Source organism: Pleurodeles waltl, chromosome 2_2 (assembly GCF_031143425.1).
Source record: "Pleurodeles waltl isolate 20211129_DDA chromosome 2_2, aPleWal1.hap1.20221129, whole genome shotgun sequence".
NCBI classification, from domain to species: Eukaryota; Metazoa; Chordata; class Amphibia; order Caudata; family Salamandridae; genus Pleurodeles; species Pleurodeles waltl.
The window spans coordinates 1116489848-1116511076 of record NC_090439.1 but is presented as its reverse complement, the minus strand read 5'-3'; the positions used below and the strand labels follow the sequence as shown (position 1 = coordinate 1116511076).

Genomic DNA, 21229 nt, shown 5'->3' with positions numbered 1-21229 from the left:
TTCTCTCACCAGGTGGAAGCGACCACCTTGCCACCGATCCAAGGTCCAGGACACGCACTGAAAGCAGGTGACTGGGTCGTGGTAAAGAAGCACGTGAGAAAATCGTGTCTGGAACCCCGTTGGAAAGGCCCTTTCCAAGTGATCCTGACGACAACTACCGCTGTGAAGTGTGTGGGGGTTCCCAACTGGATTCACGCCAGTCACACAAAGAAGGTGTTGTGTCCCACAGATGAGGAAGTTGAAGCGCTGAAAGTACCAGTGCCTGATAAAGCAGTGCCGAGTGCTGAGACAGAACAAAAGCGAACTGAAAGCGAACAGGCAGAAGCAGGAGAAAAGGAGATATTCTCCGACAACGAAGACACCAACTCACTTGGGGGAGACCAAGGAGAAAGTTCAGACAGCGACGAAGAAACTGCAGGTGACAAAGAGCCTGAAGCAGCTGAGGGTAGCAAAAAGCCTGAAGCAGCTGAAGGTGACAAGGAGCCTGAAGCAGCTGAAAGTGATAAAGAGCCTGAAGAAAGTAACGGTGACGAAGGGCTCGGAAAAGGTGAAGAGGCAGGAGAGCCTGATCAGAGGAGGGCTTTCCCAGAAGCAGACGATACAGAAAAAGGAAAAGAGAACGTGATTGATTCCCCAGAAGGAGAGAACGAGGCAGAACAGAACGAAAGAGTTCAAGCCTCTACAGAAAAGATCGCAGGTCCATCAAATGGACATGGTGCAAAGAGAAGACTAAGTATCTCACCAATAAAAGAAAAGGGTAAAGAAAGTTTGAACGAAGGAGGAAGGCCGAAAGTGAAAGAGAAAAGAAAAGAAGTGACTGTTGTGGATCAATCGTCAAGTGAAGAAAAAGACTTGACAAAAGAGGAAAGTACCAGCGAAGCAGAATCGAAAAGGGAAGCTAAATTGAAAAGGAAAAGGATACCGAACAGGAGGTATTCCGGTCCTGAATGGGCATATGCAGTCAATGATGATTGGACTGATGAGTTTGTATCTCTAAGCATCGAGAACGAAGAAGAAGAAGAGATACCAATAGAAAAGAAAAGTTTCATAGACTCTGTCGATTGAAAGAGTAAATGATATCGCTTGCTACAATATAACGTGAAAGAAACAACCAGCTGAGACATTGTTAAACCGGATGAGACATTTGCTAAACTGATAAAGACTGAGTTATTGCCGAATTGAGACAAATGCTGCTAACCGATAAGTGACTGGCCTTTTGAAGAAGACGGTGTGAACATTGTGCTCGTTCAGCTTTGCAACTGAATTGCTAAATAGTTTCATTTATAAGTGCTTCTAGCTCTCTGATTCTATACAGATCATGACGCAAAACAATAGAAATAAATTTTGTAAATATGTGTGTATAGGCTTGGTAATTACATGTGTAATAATAATAATGGCAATTGTGTTTGGAATGCATGGAAAGGGTGAGAATGAGACTATTACTGCTTCTACTATTGCTCCTGTTACCGTCACTGAACTAACACCATTGAAAAGATTAGCAATGGATGAGAGGCTCTTGCACGATAAGAAAGAGCTTTCGTATAATGTTTTCTATCGCTTGCTAACAGAGTATGTTGAGACTATGGATGCGAAGGATTGTTATGTGTGTACACAGATACCGACATCAGTAAAAGAAGGGGTAACTTATCACCACATGCCTCTTACATATGGGATTACGTGTAGTATAGTAATGTCTAGGTTTTATGGTCAAACTAACATACAGTATTTTTACTCGAATTATGATGTTACCTTTGCTTATGTTCCTATAATAGCGCAGCTAAGCGAAACTGCAAGATATTGGGATTACAAAATTATGAGGGACTTTTTCGAGCCAATGCAACCTTTTGAAACGGCTCATGCTCATAGGGAAAACCTTACCTGCTCAGTCTCTGCTGTAGAAATAAGCTTTTTAGATCGCACAGATGATAGAAGGGCTCAAATGAAAGCGAAATTAGAAAAAGAGTTACATAAGAGGACTTCAGTAGATAATTATGATTTTGCTGCTATAAAGACACAAGGGAAAATAGCTTTAGATGCTTGGCATGTAGGGAAATTTTGTATATATCGAGGAGAATCTTATTACGACAATATTTTTGTAGGAGCGAGTGAGTGCAAACATACGTTTATTTTTAAGGCCAAATGGACATTCATGATGGACGGACTTGACCCTGTCATTCCAGGGGTGTATTACATTTGTGGGCATAATGCTTATTATCGTCTTCCCAAGGGATGGTGGGGGAGATGTTATTTGGGTATAGTGTTCCCAAAGGTTTATCAACTGGATGACGTATCGATGATTCAAAAGACATCTGGATCTCATAGTATCCAGAAAAGAGAGACCGCAGCTGCTGTGGTAGGTGATATATTTGGAGCCATGATTCCTTCATTGGGAGTTGTGCTGAATTCCATCAAGATACGAAAGTTGTCTACTATAGTGGATAACATGCTGACAAAGTTTTCAGGTGCTATAATCCTGATAGATGCTGAGCTTGCAGCGGAAAGAGCTATGACTCTTCAAAATAGGCTTGCTTTAGATATTCTTTTAGCAAAGGATGGAGGCGTTTGCAAAATGATTGGTGCACGTCACTGCTGTACCTATATACCGGATAATAGTGTGAAGATTAAAACTATGCTTGCTAATCTAACAAAAGAGAGTGCAGATTTGAAAGAACTGAAAGAACCAGGAGTGTGGGAGAAGGTTGGAAAGGGAATAGCTTCAGTGGGACATTGGATTGGGGGAATTTGGAATGGAATATTATTTAAAATAATAGAAGGAATATTAATAGTAATAATTTGTGTATTTGGAATTTGGGGAATAAAAAGGGGAATAATAATGATAATGGAAAGAATTAAAAGAAGAAAAGAAGAGAAAACTATGAAAAGAATGGCAGAAGAATACAAAGCGCAAACTAGGGGAATTAAAAGGAAAAGGGAACTGACAGAATTTTAATGGAATAAAATTTGTGGGCGTGGTTTGGTGTGATGATTAGTAGTCATCAGAGGAGGGATTGATGAAGCAGAAAATGAAGGTTTTGATTTTTTAACGCTTAAACGTAGTGCTGAAATAATCATGTGTGATATTAACCGAATTAATAAAGATTGTACGGGGACAAAATGTGCCCTCAGAGTAGTTTGCCATCATTTATACGCGTGCTTTATATAACGTGGTGAATTAGAATTGCACTAATCCGACATAATCATAAACGTGTGCTACGATTTGCTTGTTTGAAATGTTTTAGCTTAGCATTACTTTAGCAGAGGCTTTGGCCTAGTTGCCTGGTCTCACGGTTTAGATGCTCGTATTTTTCCACTGTGCTATTAAAACGTGTATTCTTGCTTGAAGCTGTACTTTTCCACAGAAACTGTTCACATGCTTATCTTAAAGTTAGTGCCAGCCTGGCATATTTTCTCTTTAATTCAAGGTCGACTTGCAGGTGCGGACAATGGAGGCTCTGAGAGTAAGCTAATTAGGAGACAATGTTGCGATTTGCGTACCCATCTCCAAGGATAATGTATGCTTAAGTAAAAGCTTGAGAACTGTCGTTTTTGATTGGTCAATTTGAAGCTAACCTATGAACCCTCCAATGGAGACCCTACAGGACTTGAACTGTTGTCTATAAAACCCAGGTGCACGAGGAGAAAGTAGCCATTACCAGCTCGATACCCGCCATTTTGCAGACTTCGTAGCTATTATGGCCCACTTTGCTGCGACGCCATTTTGAGAGACTTTGATGCTTTCTCTAATCGAGAGAAAGAGACTTTAAATGATTCTTGCCCTAGAGACTGTAACTTTGATTTGATCCCTTTGCATGAAGTAATAGTTTTACCTTGCCACCGTGAGGCATTTGCCCCGTCCACCCCTGCCCCTTTGTCCCGTCCCATGCTGATCGAGAAATGGTACCCATGCTGACCGAAGAACGGTACCTGTGAGACGAAGACTTCCTTGATTGCTGATCGTAATTGGTAAATATGAAAGGAAATTGTAAAATTGCATTGTGTTTCTTTTAGGTGACCAACTGCTGATTTTTGGTAAGAGCCCTAGCTAGGAGTTTTCTAAATTAATGTTGCCAAATTGTTTTTGCATGAAGTCCCACATGCCGATGCTAATTTGAGGTTAGATGAGGATTCCATCTGTCGCACGATGCAATTTGAGATCTTGTTATGCTGACTAAATGTATGCCATTAGTTCATTACAGATTATCGTATTAGTGATTTGCATTGCCATTATCGAATGCCTCGTGATTCAAATGCTTCATAGATTACACTTGTTTCGATGTTATGGACAGCTATTAATGTTCATATATGTTTATCATTTGGTGTTGAGACACATTTATATTGTGCTAGCTTTGTTAATATAGGGAAATAAATTCACTAACTTTGCAATAAACTGGTGTGGTTATTCCTGACTGAAAGGTCAGGGTTCGCCGAAATGTATTCTGGATTAATTGTAAAGTGTTATGTTGTTCAAGGTGTTGCTTATGTTCGTTATTGATTATTGATTTTGAGGAGACTGACCGGATTAAGAGTACAGAGAGTTCCCACTAAGTCAAAAGATTCATCGGCCTAAAGAGCGTCCAAACGTAGGTAAATTATTACTACGGACCGCTCTATCAGAGGTAATCAGTCAGTCAGTCAAAAAATGTTTAGTTAGACCATTAGTCTTTAAACAGCATAAACGTGTAATTGCTAGTTGAAAGCATTCTCATGAATAACATACAATAATAGAATAAAAAGTTTAAAATGTAAAATACCCCTTCCAAATACCCATTTAAAACTATTAGACTCTAAAATATACAATGTTTGTATATCTACTCCCTCAGCTTACGATATTAAGACTATGGACCTCATTACGAGTTTGGCGGTCTGCCGTTGGACCGCTAGACCCATGAAGTGGAGACCGCCGCGGAGCTGGAGGTCTCCCGCCCAGCCCTATTACAAGGTTTCCTCTGGGCTAACCAGCGGAAACCTCTGAATCAGGAGGTTTCCGACAATCAGCCCAGTAGAAACAATGAGGCGGCATTGGCCTCGGCTTCTCAGGGAGTCGAGGCCAATGCCGTCGCAAACAGGGTGCCCCAGGGCCCTCAGAATGCACACGCTCTGCAGTAGCAGACATTGCACATTCCAAAAGTGCTGGGCAGGGGGCCCATGCAATGCCCACGACATGGTTGTGGGCAGTGCAGGGGCCCCCCAGCACTGGCTTTCGGCAGCCATTAAATGCTGGCAGAAAATGAAGTTGTGATCAGCACGGCGGTGCTGAACTTAGTGCCACCGTGGTGACCATGACTTTGACCACCGCCAACCCATCGGGATCTTTGATCCTGGTGGTGGTGGAGGTCCGACCGCCATGGTCATAATCTTGTGGTCGGACCACCAGGATTGTGGCGACCTGACCGCCACCGCGGGTTTGGCAGTCATGAGACCGCCAAACTCGTAATGACCCCTTAAGTCTTCTTAAAAAATACATAAAGGAAGAGAAAAACAGCCTTCATACGCAAATAAAAAACTTTTTAACAGCGATCATAAAACTCCTTACAGCACATGCAACATCCAAGAATTGCATATCAGTTAAAAGTGCTACAGCTTGTGCTTGATGCCTGATGCCGTATTTTATAAAATAGGACGTATATTGGTTATCCAGAGGGGCAGGACTTTTAATCAATCCATTAAAATATGCAAATTATTACATTTTAATCCTGTACATTTGCCGGCAGAATCCATTATTGCCACTTTTATCTCGGTATTAAAATAACATGGGTCAATACCAACCCTCTGCCTTAACAATTCATATCTAAATCGACGGTTTGGTAACGAGTCCGAATAAGGGAACCATTCTTTATTTTACCAACATTTGAGCATGAACTGGACTGAGTTTTTGCCCACTAAGGGTTGCCGGTCGTATTCTATAGAAAGTTCCTTACCAAGTACCTTGAGATCCCACGTCAAGACCTCTATTTGTAAATTCTTGAGAACTGGGGGATTATTTTTCTAAAATCTCACACTTTCCTCTTGCAAAATGTTGGCATAGGTGGAGATTGTATATATGGAGAAACATTTCACCTATTGAGATATTTTGCCCATTAAGATTGAGATTTTTTTTCATATTGAGATTGCCATCGAGATTTTTCGCCAATTGCGATTGAGAAACATTTCGCCCATTGAGATCTAAGATTACAGTTACTTTAAAAAAAGAATTTTGGCCACAGTCCTGGGTGTGATCACCGGTCCATGCTGTGAACCAACATCTTTGCATTCGGTCCCATCTCCTTATCGCTCACAGTGGAAGAGTCTGAGGTGACCGGCTTGTCATGAGAGGGCATGTGAGAGGACAACTGCTCAAGAACCTATGCAGGTTAATTCACTGCTTGTGTTCTGGATCATAGCTGCAGTCGTGGCTCGTGGGAGGGAGAAGGGGCGGTGCGGCACAGGGGTGCTCACATTTATTTGAGGAGCGCAAAAAAAAAATGAATGAAAAAAAAATAACTTACTTGTTTCGCCCGTTGTGCCGCGCCACCTCTGAACCACTCCCTGCTCCTCATCTGCAGGGACAGGCTGAAGCTCCCAGCCTGCCCTCCGTCCAATCCCATTGCTGCTTTCATGCTGCCAGCAGAATGAAAGTAGCGCTAGGATTGGACGGACCGCCCTGGCTCGGTGTTCCAAGGCAGAGTGGGAGCCTCTGTCTGCTCTCTCCAATCCGGCACTGCGGTTGGACAGAGCCTACTGCGCATGTATGTTTGGCCGGCCAGAGACGGCCGGTCAAACATACATGTGCACTGAGTCCTGTCACGCCAGTGGCCCAGCCCTTTTTGCAGTAAAAACGTAAATGTTTTACAGCTGCTGCTGGCAGAGGGGCGCAACGCTCCTTCACCATAGTAGAGGAGCCACCCCTGCAGAGCTGTCAAGGTTTCAAATTGCTATGTGTGACATTTTCATACTTTCAATGTAATATGAGTGTCATTTCAACGACCATGAGTTACACTTTCTGACAAGCAAAATTAAGCGGTGAAGATGAGGGAACCATATATATATATCGTACTATATCGAGAATTCCTATGCCTCCCACTGTACACCAACACCACCTTGTGGCCGTTCATAAACACTACTTGGAGCTTGAGAAACTGGAACAAGAGGTTTTATCGCACTTCAGGACACAGTTCTTTTGCGTGACAATCTCAGGCATTGCAGTAATGCGGGAAAATGACCAGAAACGTGTCATTGGCAGCGAAGGGGTTAAACACCTCGTTTGCATCTGTGTTGCTGTGACTGCTCGCGCATTGCGCAACATCGCGTTGGGGGAGCGTCAAGAGGCAGTACAAGAGGCAGTAGGCAGTACAAGAGGTGTACAAGAGGCAGTAGGCAGTACAAGAGGCAGTACAAATTTCCCAGCGGGTCGCGGAATGGGAGCACTTTAGTCCCTGGCGGAGGAGTGGGACGTCTTTACGAACACGTTGCAAACCGGGGTGGAGACGGTGTTGTGCTTTGCAAGGTAGGTTTTGGGGGGTGGGGGGGCGTTTTAGGATTAAAGTTTCTGACTTTATACGTGGGTTCATTGACTTTAAACTGATTTTGCTACTTCCCGGAAGGAAACGCCCCCGAAGCGCGAATGTTGTTTTACAAAAATACCCAAAGAGGGGGTGAGGTATGACTGGCACCTGTTAATACCCAGATAACTCCAGGCCAGCCACCGCCCCTCATAAAAAGGTACCCCCAGTACTCAATCTTTGACTGAAAAAGAGATTCGGGTATTTAACAGGAAGATCTCATTGAATTCCATGGAAATATAACTGTTTTGGGAGTGCTCATTTTGAAGCTAATGGATGTATTTCCGGCTTATTGGGAAACTGTTTTCATAGAAATGGGATCCTGTTCTGCAGCCATGGTCATAATAAGCCCCTTTTACGTCGAGCCTACCTGACAGCAGGACACATTTTGATTAGCAATTAAACTGTTTGCCTTTGTGTGTCATTTGTAAAAAGTGTGTGACATAATTGTTTGCCCTTTTTAAAGTCTTTCCTTAATGATTTAAAACAACTAAATTAATATTGTTATTTTGTTTATTGTGGTTTATGAAGCATGAACATGACCACCACTATATCAGAGCGCTGTACAGAGAGAGAGAGCTGACGATGGTTGCTGTGTAGAAAGAACATCTGTTATTTAAGATGCGCTACACATAGAATTCGAAGAGCAATGTATAACACAATGGGATACAATCTTAAATATGGTGACATAAACGTTTCAAAATAGTTCTTTTATGCAAAATATCTTTCTAGTAGTATAGCTTTAACTTCTTTAAAAGTGTGAATGAGGTGATTGCTCTCTTTAAGGAGTTCCACATTTTTGGGGCAGCTCGGGTGAGCGTGCAACCTTGAGTTTATTATTATTTTTTTTAATTTGGGTGGTTCAGCACTTCTGGAGTCCTATATGCCTCCTGCTAGCTTGGTCCTATTCGCTATGTATTTGGGAGCAGAATTGCGTAGTGCTTTGTGTGTTATGCTGCAACCTTCAGTTGTCTCCTGACTGCAAGTGGAAGCGAGTTGAGGGCTCTGAGAGATGGAAAGATGTTATTGTAGCGACGTGTGCCTGTTAAGTCTTGATGCTGCATTTATTGTCGCTTTCGTTGGGGCTAGGCTGGTTGTAGGTACACCTGTGAGTGACATTCCCATAGTCCAGTTTTGGGAGCACTAGAGATTGAACCGCTATTATTGGCATTATGAAGGGGTTTAATTTTCTTAGACGGTGCAGATGTCGTTTAGCACCTCTAGTAGCATCTTGTATGCAAGCTTGCATGTTTCGATTTGAGTCGTTTGTGATGTCTAGTGATTTTACAGATTCGCATATGGTTGGTGTAAGTTGAGAGATTTGATGTTAACAGCAATTGTTGGAATTCAAGGAGTGGGGAGAAAAAAATGATTTCGGTTTTCAGGGGGTTTAGTTTTAGCTGGTTGTGTGCCAGCCAGTCTTGTGTATCCTCGGGGAATCACCCAGTCTCCGGATGTCCTCTTGAGAGAAGAGTTTGATGTAGAGCTGGGTATCATCGTCATACATGTTGTCTGAATTTTTTGATTGTTGAAGAATTTCCGTGAGTGGTTCCATGTATGGATTGAAGAGTGTTGGTGAGATTGTAGATCCTTGTGGAACGCCCCTGTTGATGTCTGCTACATCAGCTAGCATGGTCCCTACTGTGACTTTTTTGTTGTCGGTTTTGCAAGATAGAAGTGAACCAGTTAAGGACGGATCCTGCTAGGCCCATTCTGAATTCAAGAGTTTATCTGAGGCATTTATGGCTGACCGTGTCAAACACCGCAGATTGGCCTAGGAGAATTAGGAGACCAGATCCGTTTTGGTCTAATGATGTTTGTATGTTCAAGGATGATTAGCGTGGGGACCTCTGTGTTGTGTCCACTCCTGAAACCTGATTAGTGTTTATCTAGCAGGTCGACATTCTTGATGTGTTTGTTTAGCTGATCGTGGGTGGATTGTACTATCAATTTAGCCAGGAAAGGCAGATTGGATAAAGACGTGTTTACAACTTTCGTCAATAAGTGAGTGATGGATTGGAGGATCTCTTTCAGTCAATGAGAGGGAATGGAATCATCTAAATGTGTGGTAGGTTCCATTGTCTGAATGCTTTTCTCTGTTTCGCCCTCAGATAAATATCTAAAATTGTTTCAAAAGGCTCTGTTTTTATGTGGGACTGTTGGGGCATATTGGTCAGTATTCTGGCTGCGTGCTGTAAGAGTGGGGTTGATGGATTTTCTAGGTTGTGTACTATCTTGGCTGAGAATAGATTTGCATGTGGTTGTAATTTTATCTTTAAAGAACGTGAAGAAAGCATTATAGGTGTCCACTGAGCTGTTTGCAATTGTGGGTTTGCAAGTTTTCCTGATTGTAATCGTACTTATATAGCGCTTACTACCCCTGACGAGGCGTCTAAATTGTTGTGGTATTATCTCAAAGAGTTTTCTGGGCCTGGTTTTCGGTTTGTCTTGTTGAGATCTGATAGCTATGGCATTCAAGATAGCCGTTTTGTATCAAATTATTTGCATTCTTTACTGCTCGTTCCAGGTATCGTAGTTTTCTTCTTTCATTGTTTATGTATTGGTCAAACCGCAGTACTTGAGTTTTTTTCTTCCGCCTTTTTACAAGTACTGGAGCCGCCTTCTAAACCATGTAGGCCATATTTCTGTTGTAGAGGTGCGTCATTTCTTAATCCAATGTTTGGTCCATCCTAAACTCCAAGGCGGTTTGGCATTGCCACACCAATTCTGTTCTGTTGATTGCATTTGTAATCCCTAATTTTTTCCCTTCTCGTTTGACCCTTGATTTTAGTTTGTGCGGATATTTGGAAGGGAATTTGATGGTGATCTGACCAGTCTGTTGGTCAGATCACTTTTATAAATCATTTCGGTATGCGCATGATTTAATTTCATAATGTGATTGATTAATTACGACTGAATTTATGGCGGATGGGGATTTGCTTTCATGACTGCCTACTAGACAGCACTTGCTTTCATGGCACTCTTATTTGCTTAATTAATTTTCAGTGGCTTACCTTGTCCATCTTCTGTCTGTCCCTCCCCTAGAGCCTACTCTCTTTATTCATATCCTATCACTGCTCACTTTTTGGGAACTACTTTTTTCTTATCGCTTAAACGCTCTGAGAGAGTTCATGTTTTTTCCAGATGTATGCTTTTCTTCCCACACTTATGCTTGTGTTGTTTCCCCCTCGCTCTCCGTGTTGCTTCCCTCTCCGTGTTGCGTCCCCTTCACCCTTGTTGCTGCTTCCACCCTGCCTTCGGTGTTGCTTCTACCCCTGCCCTCCTTGTTGCTTCCCTCTGTCCTGCCAAGTTTCCCAGCTCCATACGTGATGTGCTGCTCCGATCAATATATTTTATTTGAACTTTGGGAGTTGTAATCATATATATTTCATTGTAAAGCAGGATAAGTCCCAGAATTCAAAGGACAAAACCCGGACTGGAAAAGGACATAAAAAATGGACCTTTGAAACTTAGCATCCATGCACACTCTGTATTGCTTAATCAACGGTCTGTGTTGCTTCCCCGCTTCCTTCTGTGTTGTTTCCCTGTCGCCCTCTGTGTTGTTTACATCCCTCCCTCCGTGTTGCCTCCCTCTGCCCTGCCAAGTTTCCCAGGTCCAAGTGTGATGTGCTGCTCCAGTCCAGGTTTTTTCTTTGTGCTCTGGGGCTAGTAATATTGTATAGTCCATTGTAAAACTGGATAAGACCCAGAATTCAAAGGGCAAAACCTGGACTGGAAAAGGACATCAAAGATGGACCTTTGAAACTTGGCTGCTATGCACCCCCTGTGTTGCTTCTCCCACGCTGCCCCCTAAGTTTGTCCCTCGCCCCGTGTGTTGCTTTTCCTCTGCCACCCTCTGTGTTGCTTCCCCGCCGTCCTCTTTGTTGCCACCGCTCTGCCCTCTGTGTTGCTTTTCCCCACCTGGTTTAGTAAAAAAAAAAAAGTCTTCCGTTCCTTCTTTTTTTAAGAAAAAATTACTAATCCAAATCAGTTCGCTAAATTGAAGGGAAAAAAAAAAGTACCTGCGTCATTCTGTAGCCGAGCACGTGTGGTGATGTTTGTGCTCATCTACAAAATAATGCGTTCTCCATGAGAGTATATTTTTTCTCTTTAATGCTGCATGGCATTGGTAATGTTCTACAGAATCACTTAAAGCCATTGGCAAAGCCAGTATATCCCAAAGGGCAGACTATTTGCCAGTGCTTATGTGTCTGATATTGTCATTACCAACTTCCCAAATCCAACTTTAAATGAAGTGGCGGTTAGTCCCTTCAAAGATAAAAGTTTCTTAACTGTTCATATCTGTTTCTGGGATAAAAAAACAACAAAGAATCCAGGCTGGTACAGTGTTCTAGTTCAGGAATGATGTGGCTGGAGTTCGCCTTTCAATATCTTAATGCGTCTCCTATTTTGAGAACAAAGAGTTTCAATTTCACTCCTCAGTATTCCTGCTGGCTCGAAATCTCTTTTGTGAACCTTATGTATCTGGGAACCTAGACAGCTTTTATTCATATTTTACTGTCTTTTTCATAAATATGACCTGCATCAATTGAAACCTTGGTTATCCCTCCATCCCCTTAGCTTTGGTCCTCCACACAGCCTTCTGGTATATCCCGAAATCCCTTGCCCAACGGGAGGGTTCTAGATGTGCTACACAAGCTTGGTTTCATCTAGCTAGCAAATGCAGACGAATAAACCCCCTCTGACAATGACATTCTCACACTTGATGAAACCCTCAACTCCTCTCGCTCTTCCACTCAGTTCACTAATCCGCTTCTGCCCTGTAATTTATATTGTTTAGCCCATCATTAATGTGGATTCACTTTGCATCTCTTGCCTTTCCCCATACCCCTTCCTTATTAGAACCTCCTTCCCTTCCTACCATGCTTTGCTTGTGTTCCCCATTTCCTGGGATCATCTGCTTGTAAGAGAAATAGAAGAAAGTCCTCTGTAACCTTGTTTAATTCTTCAATCGTTCGTTTTTAGGTTTTGCCTAAGGCAGCGAATGCACGGTCTCTTGCAAGATATATTATTTCCTAATAGGGGCTGCAATTGCTTACCATTAGTTTGCTTCATTGTCACTCTCATTTGCTTACTTCGTATTGATCAGCTGCTATAGGCTTTCTTCCTCTGTTTGTTTGTCCCTTCCCTGGAGCCCGGACATGTTGCTTGTGTCCTTCCCCTGCTCATTTGTTTTAGGTACGCATGTTTTCTTTCTGTTTAAGTACACTACCAGAATACTTTGTTTCGGCTGTCTCCCTTGAGGAGTTTCCTTCTCCCTCTGTGTTCCTGCCCCCTGTAAACCCTCTGCTGTCCAATGTATTCCCTCACCAGCTGTTTCTCTGCTGTCTGCATTGCCCCCACTACCCTACGTCCCTCTGTTGCGTGCGTTGCCCCACCATCTGCTGCCCATCTATTGCTCGTGTTGCCATTGCCATGTGCCTTCCCTCTAGTGCCTGTGTGGCAGCCTCCATCCCTCTGTTTTTGCTGTGCTGTATCTGTTGCACGTGTTGCCCCCACCACCCGACATGCCAAAAGATTGTGCTATGACACTGCTAGTGCTGGTGGTGTCGTATTGCTTTTTCCCCACACCCACCATTGTCCATATTGTGCCCCGTGCTCTCTTTCTCCTGCCCCAACCCTCCCTCCCGCAAGCTACAAAAAAAAATTGCTTTACTCTAAAGAACTGTTTAACTTTTAATTATGCTTTGCAGCAGCCATACAACATGACTAAAATAATTGACAAAGTGAATACCCATCGTAGGTGAGATCTATTGCCTTGCCAATGCTTGTTTAGGTTAGCCTACCAGACAGCACAAGCTGTCTGGTTGTATAAGATCTAATGATTAAGAAGCTACGGGGGCTAACAGCCTACCCATTGCTTACCAATGGCTGGATTTATTGTCACTCTCATTTGCTTGCTTCTTATGGTTTTTTTTTTTTTGTTGTTTTTTTTTTTGTCCATCAAGTTTGTCCCTCCCCTGTAGCATAGCCTCTTTACCATCTCACTGTTTGGCTGACGTCTCTCCTTTCACTGTTCATTTTTGGGGAACTGCTTCTTCCTTTTTGCGTAAGCACTCCATGAGAGTGTATGGGTGTTCCAGCTCTCTCCATTGTGTACTTTGGATACCCCCTGCCAAACAACCCACGCTTCCTGTTGCGGTCTCTCTCATGTTGCTATCTCTCTCTTGTGTGCTACTCCTCCAGGTGCTGCCCCTCTTGTGCTGCTTTTTCCCTTCCCTGCCCACTTCATGTTGCTCCCCCCACTTCCTGCTCCTCCTTTGCCCTCCACGCGCACCATCTTCTGTTTTTTGAGGGGGTGTGAAGACCAGGCTGCAATTTGCTGCCTGCCCCACTGCCTTAAAAACTCTTAAATCGTATTTTTTAATGTACCAATCTAACTCTGTTCAGTAAATTAAAAAAACACAAGCCTTTGTTGGCACGCGTGCAAAATGAGTGGGTATGCCATCAAAATGGCATGACGCTGTTGGCTTGTTGCTGAGCCTTTGTTTTATAGGTTGTTTGTGTTTGGTTTTTAAACTTGTGGCCTATGGTCTTTGCCATGCTTGTTCCCAAGGTGACTGTTAGTTATGTGGTCTCCCAAATGAAATTTCCTGGCACCTGCACCGGTCACTGTATATAAGGGCAACTCGGATGATTTGTAAAGGTAGTGTGATCCCTGATATAAACAATTAATTTTGTTTTGAAGATTAACGGAGAATATGGGGTGATGTGTTTTATTGAGGAACCAGATTTTTACCAAGATGCATGTATTGTTTAATTGGAAATGCTAGAATGATTCACTTTTTTATCATACATACAGGATACATGGCATTACATAGAATGTGAAAGGCTAATTTCTCTTGCATGCCACCTCTCCTTCCCCTCTGAAAGGTCGCACACCGCAAGGAACTGGGCTTGCAGCTGCTGTGATGTAAGGTGCTATTTTTAAAGGCATGCAGGCAGGCTGACAGCTGCCCTAAAATACTGCAGCTGCCCCCATGGTTCCTCATTTAAAACAGCCTTTGTCGGAAGAGACTGTATACGCTTCCCTCTATAGCAGTCAGCCAAAGTTAGGTCTTATTAAATTTTTTAATTACCTATTTTTTAGAATGTAAATACACGTGGTGCTTTGTATGTTACTGTAGATGGTCATATTTTGAACAAACTGGTTACTGGAATGCCCTGAATTCCTTTTGCACAGGCCATCTGGCCACTTTGAATTAGTCAAATGTTTTTATGTTTTAATATTATATTGGTTACTTAACACAGCATGTCATACTTTCAGTACATATTGTACAAGCACACCACTGGCCATGGAATAAACACACTGGGGTGGCTGGTAAACTTAAAAAGTGGTGGGGAGAGCAAAGTGCCCCACCACTTCCCAAAAAATAAAATAAAACACCCCCTCCCTCCAAAAGCCCTTAATAAAACACCCCCACCCTCAAAAGCCCAAGATAATATACCCCCTCCCTTTAAAAACCCATAATAAAAAATAAAATAAAAAAACCCTCTTTCCAAAACCCCATGTTAAGTTAAATTAAAATGTACTTACCGACCGCAGCATGTCCTCTTCGGTGTTCTGCAGTGGAGCTCCTGTGACCAGTCAAGACACTGCTCTCATGCTGTTAACCAGTATGAGAGAATTACCTGTATTGGATGGAGCTGGCTGGCTGGATGCTCCTTCAGGCCCTGGAATCCTGTGCTTGGTGTCCACCCAGCTGTCTTGAGAGAGCTGAGTGGAGGGCTTCAAAGAGTGCATGTCACTTTGGCCAGCAAAAAACTGCCGGCCAAAGTAACATGCGTACTTTAGAGCATCCAGCTGGCCACTGCTCCAGTCCTCTGCTGCAGAAGACACCCCCCAATGTCTTTTGCCTCCGGGGCACTGCAGCGGTCACATTGGCGGTGTGCTATCTCGTAATGGGTCCGGGGGAAACATGGTCTCTGCCAGCCTGTTTGTGCCATCTTACAGCCTCTCCTCTCATATGAGTACCCAGCAGGATTGTTACACAAATCCTGATACTTTGAAGTCCAAGAAAGAAAAGTAAACACCTAGCTCCCTCTGCCAGTAGAACCTGACATTTGACCTCAGTCTTCAAATGCATAGCAAATGTGACAAGATAAAAGCAATATTTAAAGGTCTGTTTAGGCCGTGGAAGAATACAGTAAATAGGCTATGCTCTATTGGAGGGATGAACTCCAGCTGGACAGCCTAAAACAAATAAAGCCAGCAAATGGAAAGCAAGAAAATGTAAGTAAAAACCATAAATCCAATGGTCGGAATGCATTCCCAAGGAAGCTTTCACAATGGCAACAACATGTTGTTAGCAAGCCAGATTACTACTCTGTCTAGTAGGCTTCGACCTACAAATTAATAAATTGCATTGCACCCACTGTAAAATATCAGTTCGTGGAAAAGTCATTGAACTGAACTTTTTTTTTTTTTTTTTTAAATCAATTCGATAGTCATGGCTCTGGCCACAGAAGTGAAATCCAAGCGCATTCTTGTGACTGGTGGATCTGGACTGGTGGGGAAAGCCATAGAGAGAGTGGTGGCAGAAGGGGAAGGCCGGCCGGATGAGGAATGGATCTTTCTCTCTTCCAAAGATGCTGACCTAACGTGAGTACCTTTTTTGTTCTGTTATTTTCGTTGTTACTATGCATTAACTGTACCTACTTCCCCAAAAAAGCATATGTCTGTGTTCGACTGACAAAATCTACATATATTTTGTTCATAATGTGCTAACATTACACAGCTTATTGACTTAAAGCAAGTAGCATAGATATACTATAAAGCAATAAACACTCATGTTTTCTGTATTCCAGCTGAAACATTCATGTTTTCAGAAGTGGAACCCGGCCATTTTATATTGGCATTTGAAAAGCTAATAGTCTTGCCTTTTTGTATAGTGAAACTATTTTGTCACACTAGTGCAATACAACTCTCCTGCGCTTTGTCTAGTTTGGGTTAGAGGTGCAGGTAGGCCATGCCCTTTGGGGGTTTGAATGCTTTACTGAATCATGTTACTGCATAAGCACTCACTCTTCTGTGGATCCCATTCTCTGATTGCTCCTGTCTCTACTCCGAAAACTCAAACTGATTGGAAAAGTTGCACTGAATCTCATGTTTGCATTCAGATCAGTCATGCTACTGTGAGTAATTGTACACCTATGTCCAAATTCTGCGCTCCTTTTAAGAACGTTCATCCTAACCGTGTACTCGTATACCTACACTCAGCATTTGAAGACTTATTCGAAGTGTCAAAGCTGTTCCCTATTGTATCTCCATCTTCCTTAACTTACTGGCGTGCCTCTGTGGGGGTGCCTCCCGTTTATGGAATTGTTAGATGGCTGGACTTGAGGCCAAAAGATCTCTTGTGATCTGAGAGTGGGGGCTTAGTTCTCTTTCTCAGACAACAAGTGTCTTCTCAGCGTTTTATCTATTTGATTAATCTATTTTCCACAACCGATCCAGTCTATTGTAGCTTCTCTGTCCCGTCTATTCCAATCGGATGTTTACTGTCCCATTGGTATGTAAGAAGAGAGACAATAACGGGCTTTGGTCCTGGCTAGGGAAGAACTTATGAGCAGTCTTAGATGATGATGTGGTGGAAGTGATCCTTCTGTAAGTTGGCATTGATGGTATGGTGCACCCACAGCTTTAATCTTTTCTTGAAGGCTAAGTGCAAATTGAAAAGCAACCCTGTCTACTGGGGAGTTTCACAAACCTTTAATATCAGCAAAGCTTTTTAATAACCGTATTCGACCACTGTCTTCCATCATTGATTCCTTTAGATGTAAAATAAGTGTTGGCAAAGCCAATAGCTCTCCCTACTATTGGTTTTGCCAATGTGTATTAGCCATGTTGTACACAAGCATGGTTGCTGTTCAGCATGGCTTAGAGTGGAGTAATGGAAAATAGTGTAATGGAGTAGACCTCATAACTTCAGCGCTAGTTTCAGCTGCTACTCTGATGCTGCAACTACTGAAGAACCATCTATCATGAGTGAGTGAAAGGATGACAGCGTTTGTAATGCGCCCACCACTTCATCTTTTTTCTGAAACCTATAAGTGTGGGTGAAAATCAGATGTGAAGCGGAAGTGGGTTTCATTGTAGTGGCCCTTGCTCTGAAAACTAGGAATTCCCTTGTAACGTGAGGTTACTTTGAAACCAGTAGCTTTTCCTGGTTTTTACTGCACAAGTCTTAAGCTGTTATTTGGTGATAACTTTTGTAGGTCAAATGGCTAGGAGCTAGCTGATGCAAGCATTTATAGAGCACCCATACTCTTTAAATACAGTCCAGTCTATTTTTGGGAGCCAGTTCAGAGCTTGTTGTTCTGAAGAAATGCAGACTTTCTTTTTCAGGTTGATTGCCTTAGCAACTTCAAATTAGCCATGTCGACTCTAAGTAGAAGATAGTTGTAAAGACATGCAGACTGTGCATTACTGTAATCTAGTAAAGCATTAGCTATGGTGCCAATTACAAATGCACAGTTCTTTAATGATGGAAAGTGCAACAGAGTGTTAAACCGAAACATGTTGAAGAAGCCAGTTTTGGTCACTAGGTGTAATTGATGTAGATGCTAAAAAGGGTGCCTAGGTTTGGAGCCTTTTTTGTAGAAATTGTCATTTACCCAAAGATAAGAAGTACCTCAAGTGACCACCCTTTAGTGTCAATAATAGCCTCAGAATTTGCACTAAGAATCCTATTAATGACTGTGTATATTCTGAGCCCGATGTACTAAAAATCGATTTGCAGAAAGTGTTGCAAATTGTGCACTGATTTTTTTTTTTGTGAATAGATTTTGATTTTGTAAACCAACCTATGTACTACTAGGTCAGTTTGCCAAATCACAACTTGGAGGGGTTCGCAGTTCAAACTTTCTTACTACCATTCGTGAGGTAGGTTGCAAATTGCTACTCGCTCTGATAGGATGATGTCAGCAGATCACCATACCTGCAATTCCATTTAAATAAAGTATTTTCTAAACGCAGTACGCTTTCACTAAAGGAAACAAGGCTACATTAACACCATAATAATCATAATTAAATAAAATACTTTATAAAGGTTGAGTTGACAGTGGTCCAGGGAACCACTGTCCATTCCCAAACAAGCATTTTGCAGAAGTGTGCCCTCACCTGGATTAGAGATGGGATTACTGTGACTGTTGTACTGTGCATTAGACTGCAGAAGGTTACTCTGACTTGTTTACCTCTTTATTACGTCACACTGTTTTAGTTACTAGTTAAGAGAAGGCTACTCTGATTACTTGTCTCTACACTAGATCCCATAAGATTTCATTTATATCTAACACTACTGCTCCCCCTGAAGCATGGAGGACAGAGAAAATGCTTTGAGAAACAACTTTTACCAGTGCTTCCCACTGCACGTTGCTACATCCTCGATACATGGAGCATGGTTGAACCTTCTGGAGCCCACAGAGCGTGTTCGAAAAGACTCCAGTCTTTCTGATAGTGTGCTGGTGTCAAGACCCAACTTGGACATTTTCATTACCTATGAGGATAAGGCATAATTGTTCATATGATCTGTGGGGCCATCTTAGTTAACCATAGAGCTAAATAGATCTGTTAGCACAACATATTTGTCATTCAACAGAAGAAAGTAAAAAATTGACATTAGTTAGGCCATTGATTTGCAAATCCAAATGAGACTTTGCTAGAAACACGTACAACTTCTGTTTGCCACCCCCTTCCTCCACTCCCTCTTAGAATTTAGGTTGAGGAATTCCACCCAGCCTGGAGTTTGATTATGGGTCCTCTTGGAATTCTATGTTCTCTCACATTTGCTGCCAAAGCTGCTGATGCAGTCAAGTTGCCCTCATTACTTCTGTAAACGTTTTGTGTTTGGAATTACTCAGCCTAACGTATAAGGAGTGGTAAAGCAGACATTAGACTTGTTGCACCAAAATGTATAGGTTTTTCTTTCAACTGTTCAGTTAGCCACTCCCTGAAGAAGTGAAACGTTTCATAAAAGCTTGTAAATAAATGATTGTATTAGCCTATTTGAAGGTTTGATTTGTTACTTCCTTCTGCTGAATGACATTTATATTCTCTTTAGCTAATATGGTGCACAGAACATGAACACAACAAAATGTGACTAAAGAGCAGGAAGCATATCCCAACAGCTATAATCATTCATTCATTTTATCCTAGCCAGCTTATTTTGGCACAACCTCTGCTGGTAACAGAATGGTAGAATTGGAGAACTGCCTCAACTCCTGTTGCAGAAGCAAATCGTTTTTTATCTTGCATGGATGTTGAAAGACTGGCCTGCATCAAAAAGGATCACTTCATTTTGGTTGAACCAAAATGCAGTGTGGTATGATATATTTGAATAGAAGTCTTTTTTATCAAATATAAAATATGTGAGTGTTTTTATACTTCCCGACCTATGTCTCACTTTTGTAATACACCTACAGGTGTTTTTCTCTTAATTGAATTGTCACAACATTACATTAAAAAGGAAGAGATGAGACAAGATGAGGAGAGGTAAAATTGCACAAACAGAAAGCTGTTTTTTTTGCAAACGAGAGGGTCTATTTTTGTGTTTATATGTCTATTGAAGGGAAAAAAGACTGGGTCCATTTGAAGTTGAATTTCTGCTATTATTTTGTATGGATTATTAGAACCCCTCCCCTTAAAAGGGCCCAAATCTCATCTACGTGATCATGAAAATAGATACTCAGACCTAAAAGGGGAAAGTATCAAGGCTGAAAATGGATTGTAAAAGGCAGAGGTGGCAAACGTGAACCCTCACAGAACATAAGCAGTGTGACATCCTTTTTTAAGAAAAGGCTTACACTGGTTCCGTACTATTTCCACACCACTTTAGTCCAACAAAGAAGGAGAATGGTGCACCTGGGGCCATCAAAGATGGTTGATGGGTCCTACGTCCATAGCTGCGTTATGATTGGGCAAAAATCAACGATGTAGGGGAAGTTTTTCTGCACATCTTGGAACACCGTTCCTGCACCCTTATTTAGTGTAAATTCAGATACAGTGAAGGAACTTCTGTAGTTACGTTCTACAAGTGTTCGCTAGGATTTCTTAGAGAAGAGGCTCAAAGTTTGGATGGTAAATGCAGAGCTTTTGAAGGTGTGAGAAGGGATGGCTTCTTCAGCAATGGTTCATTCTGCTGGCTCCAGCGTATCCAATGTAGGTCAAATCCTAATGCAACCAGTTAATCAATCAGTTGATTTAAAGGCTCGGTATCACAGAACATTATTGAATTGGAGCACTCCTATCCCCTGTACTGGTATCTGTTACTTAACTAGTGCTAGTTTTCTGAAGAGTCCTAATTGAAAGTGTGGAAATGATGTTGGATTAGCTGATCCAACTTGTCTAAGTGAAAATGTACTAGCATAGGACTTGAGTTAAGGACTTAATCAAGCCTCTGGCATTATGCAGTGTCATCCAACTTCCCACAAGAAGGCTCTCTTCTCCTTTCCCTGTCCTGTTTCCTGTCTATTACTATGTGTCATCCTTCTCATACTTGTTTCAATAGTTCTGCTTAAAGTGCATTGCACAGTCGTCTGTCCTAAATCTCAACAACTACACGAATGCTGTACTGGCCATAGTCTACTTGGATGGTCCATCATTTTCGCTAGTTTATGATCATCTTCACCAAACCAAGAAACATTTTAGTATCTGTTGGTCTGTCTCCTTA

General features: G+C 42.2%; 1 protein-coding gene across 1 annotated transcript in view; it reads left to right on the top strand.

The window, feature by feature from the left end:
• The first annotated feature begins 7339 nt into the window (after positions 1-7339).
• LOC138282900 (GDP-L-fucose synthase-like) overlaps positions 7340-21229 on the top strand; it is an 84819-nt gene continuing 70929 nt past the window's right edge. The window contains exons 1-2 of the mRNA XM_069220911.1: positions 7340-7483; positions 16008-16161. Of these exons, the coding sequence (XP_069077012.1) occupies positions 16010-16161 (152 nt within the window). The 5' untranslated portion in view covers positions 7340-7483; positions 16008-16009. The remainder of the gene's footprint in view (positions 7484-16007; positions 16162-21229) is intronic.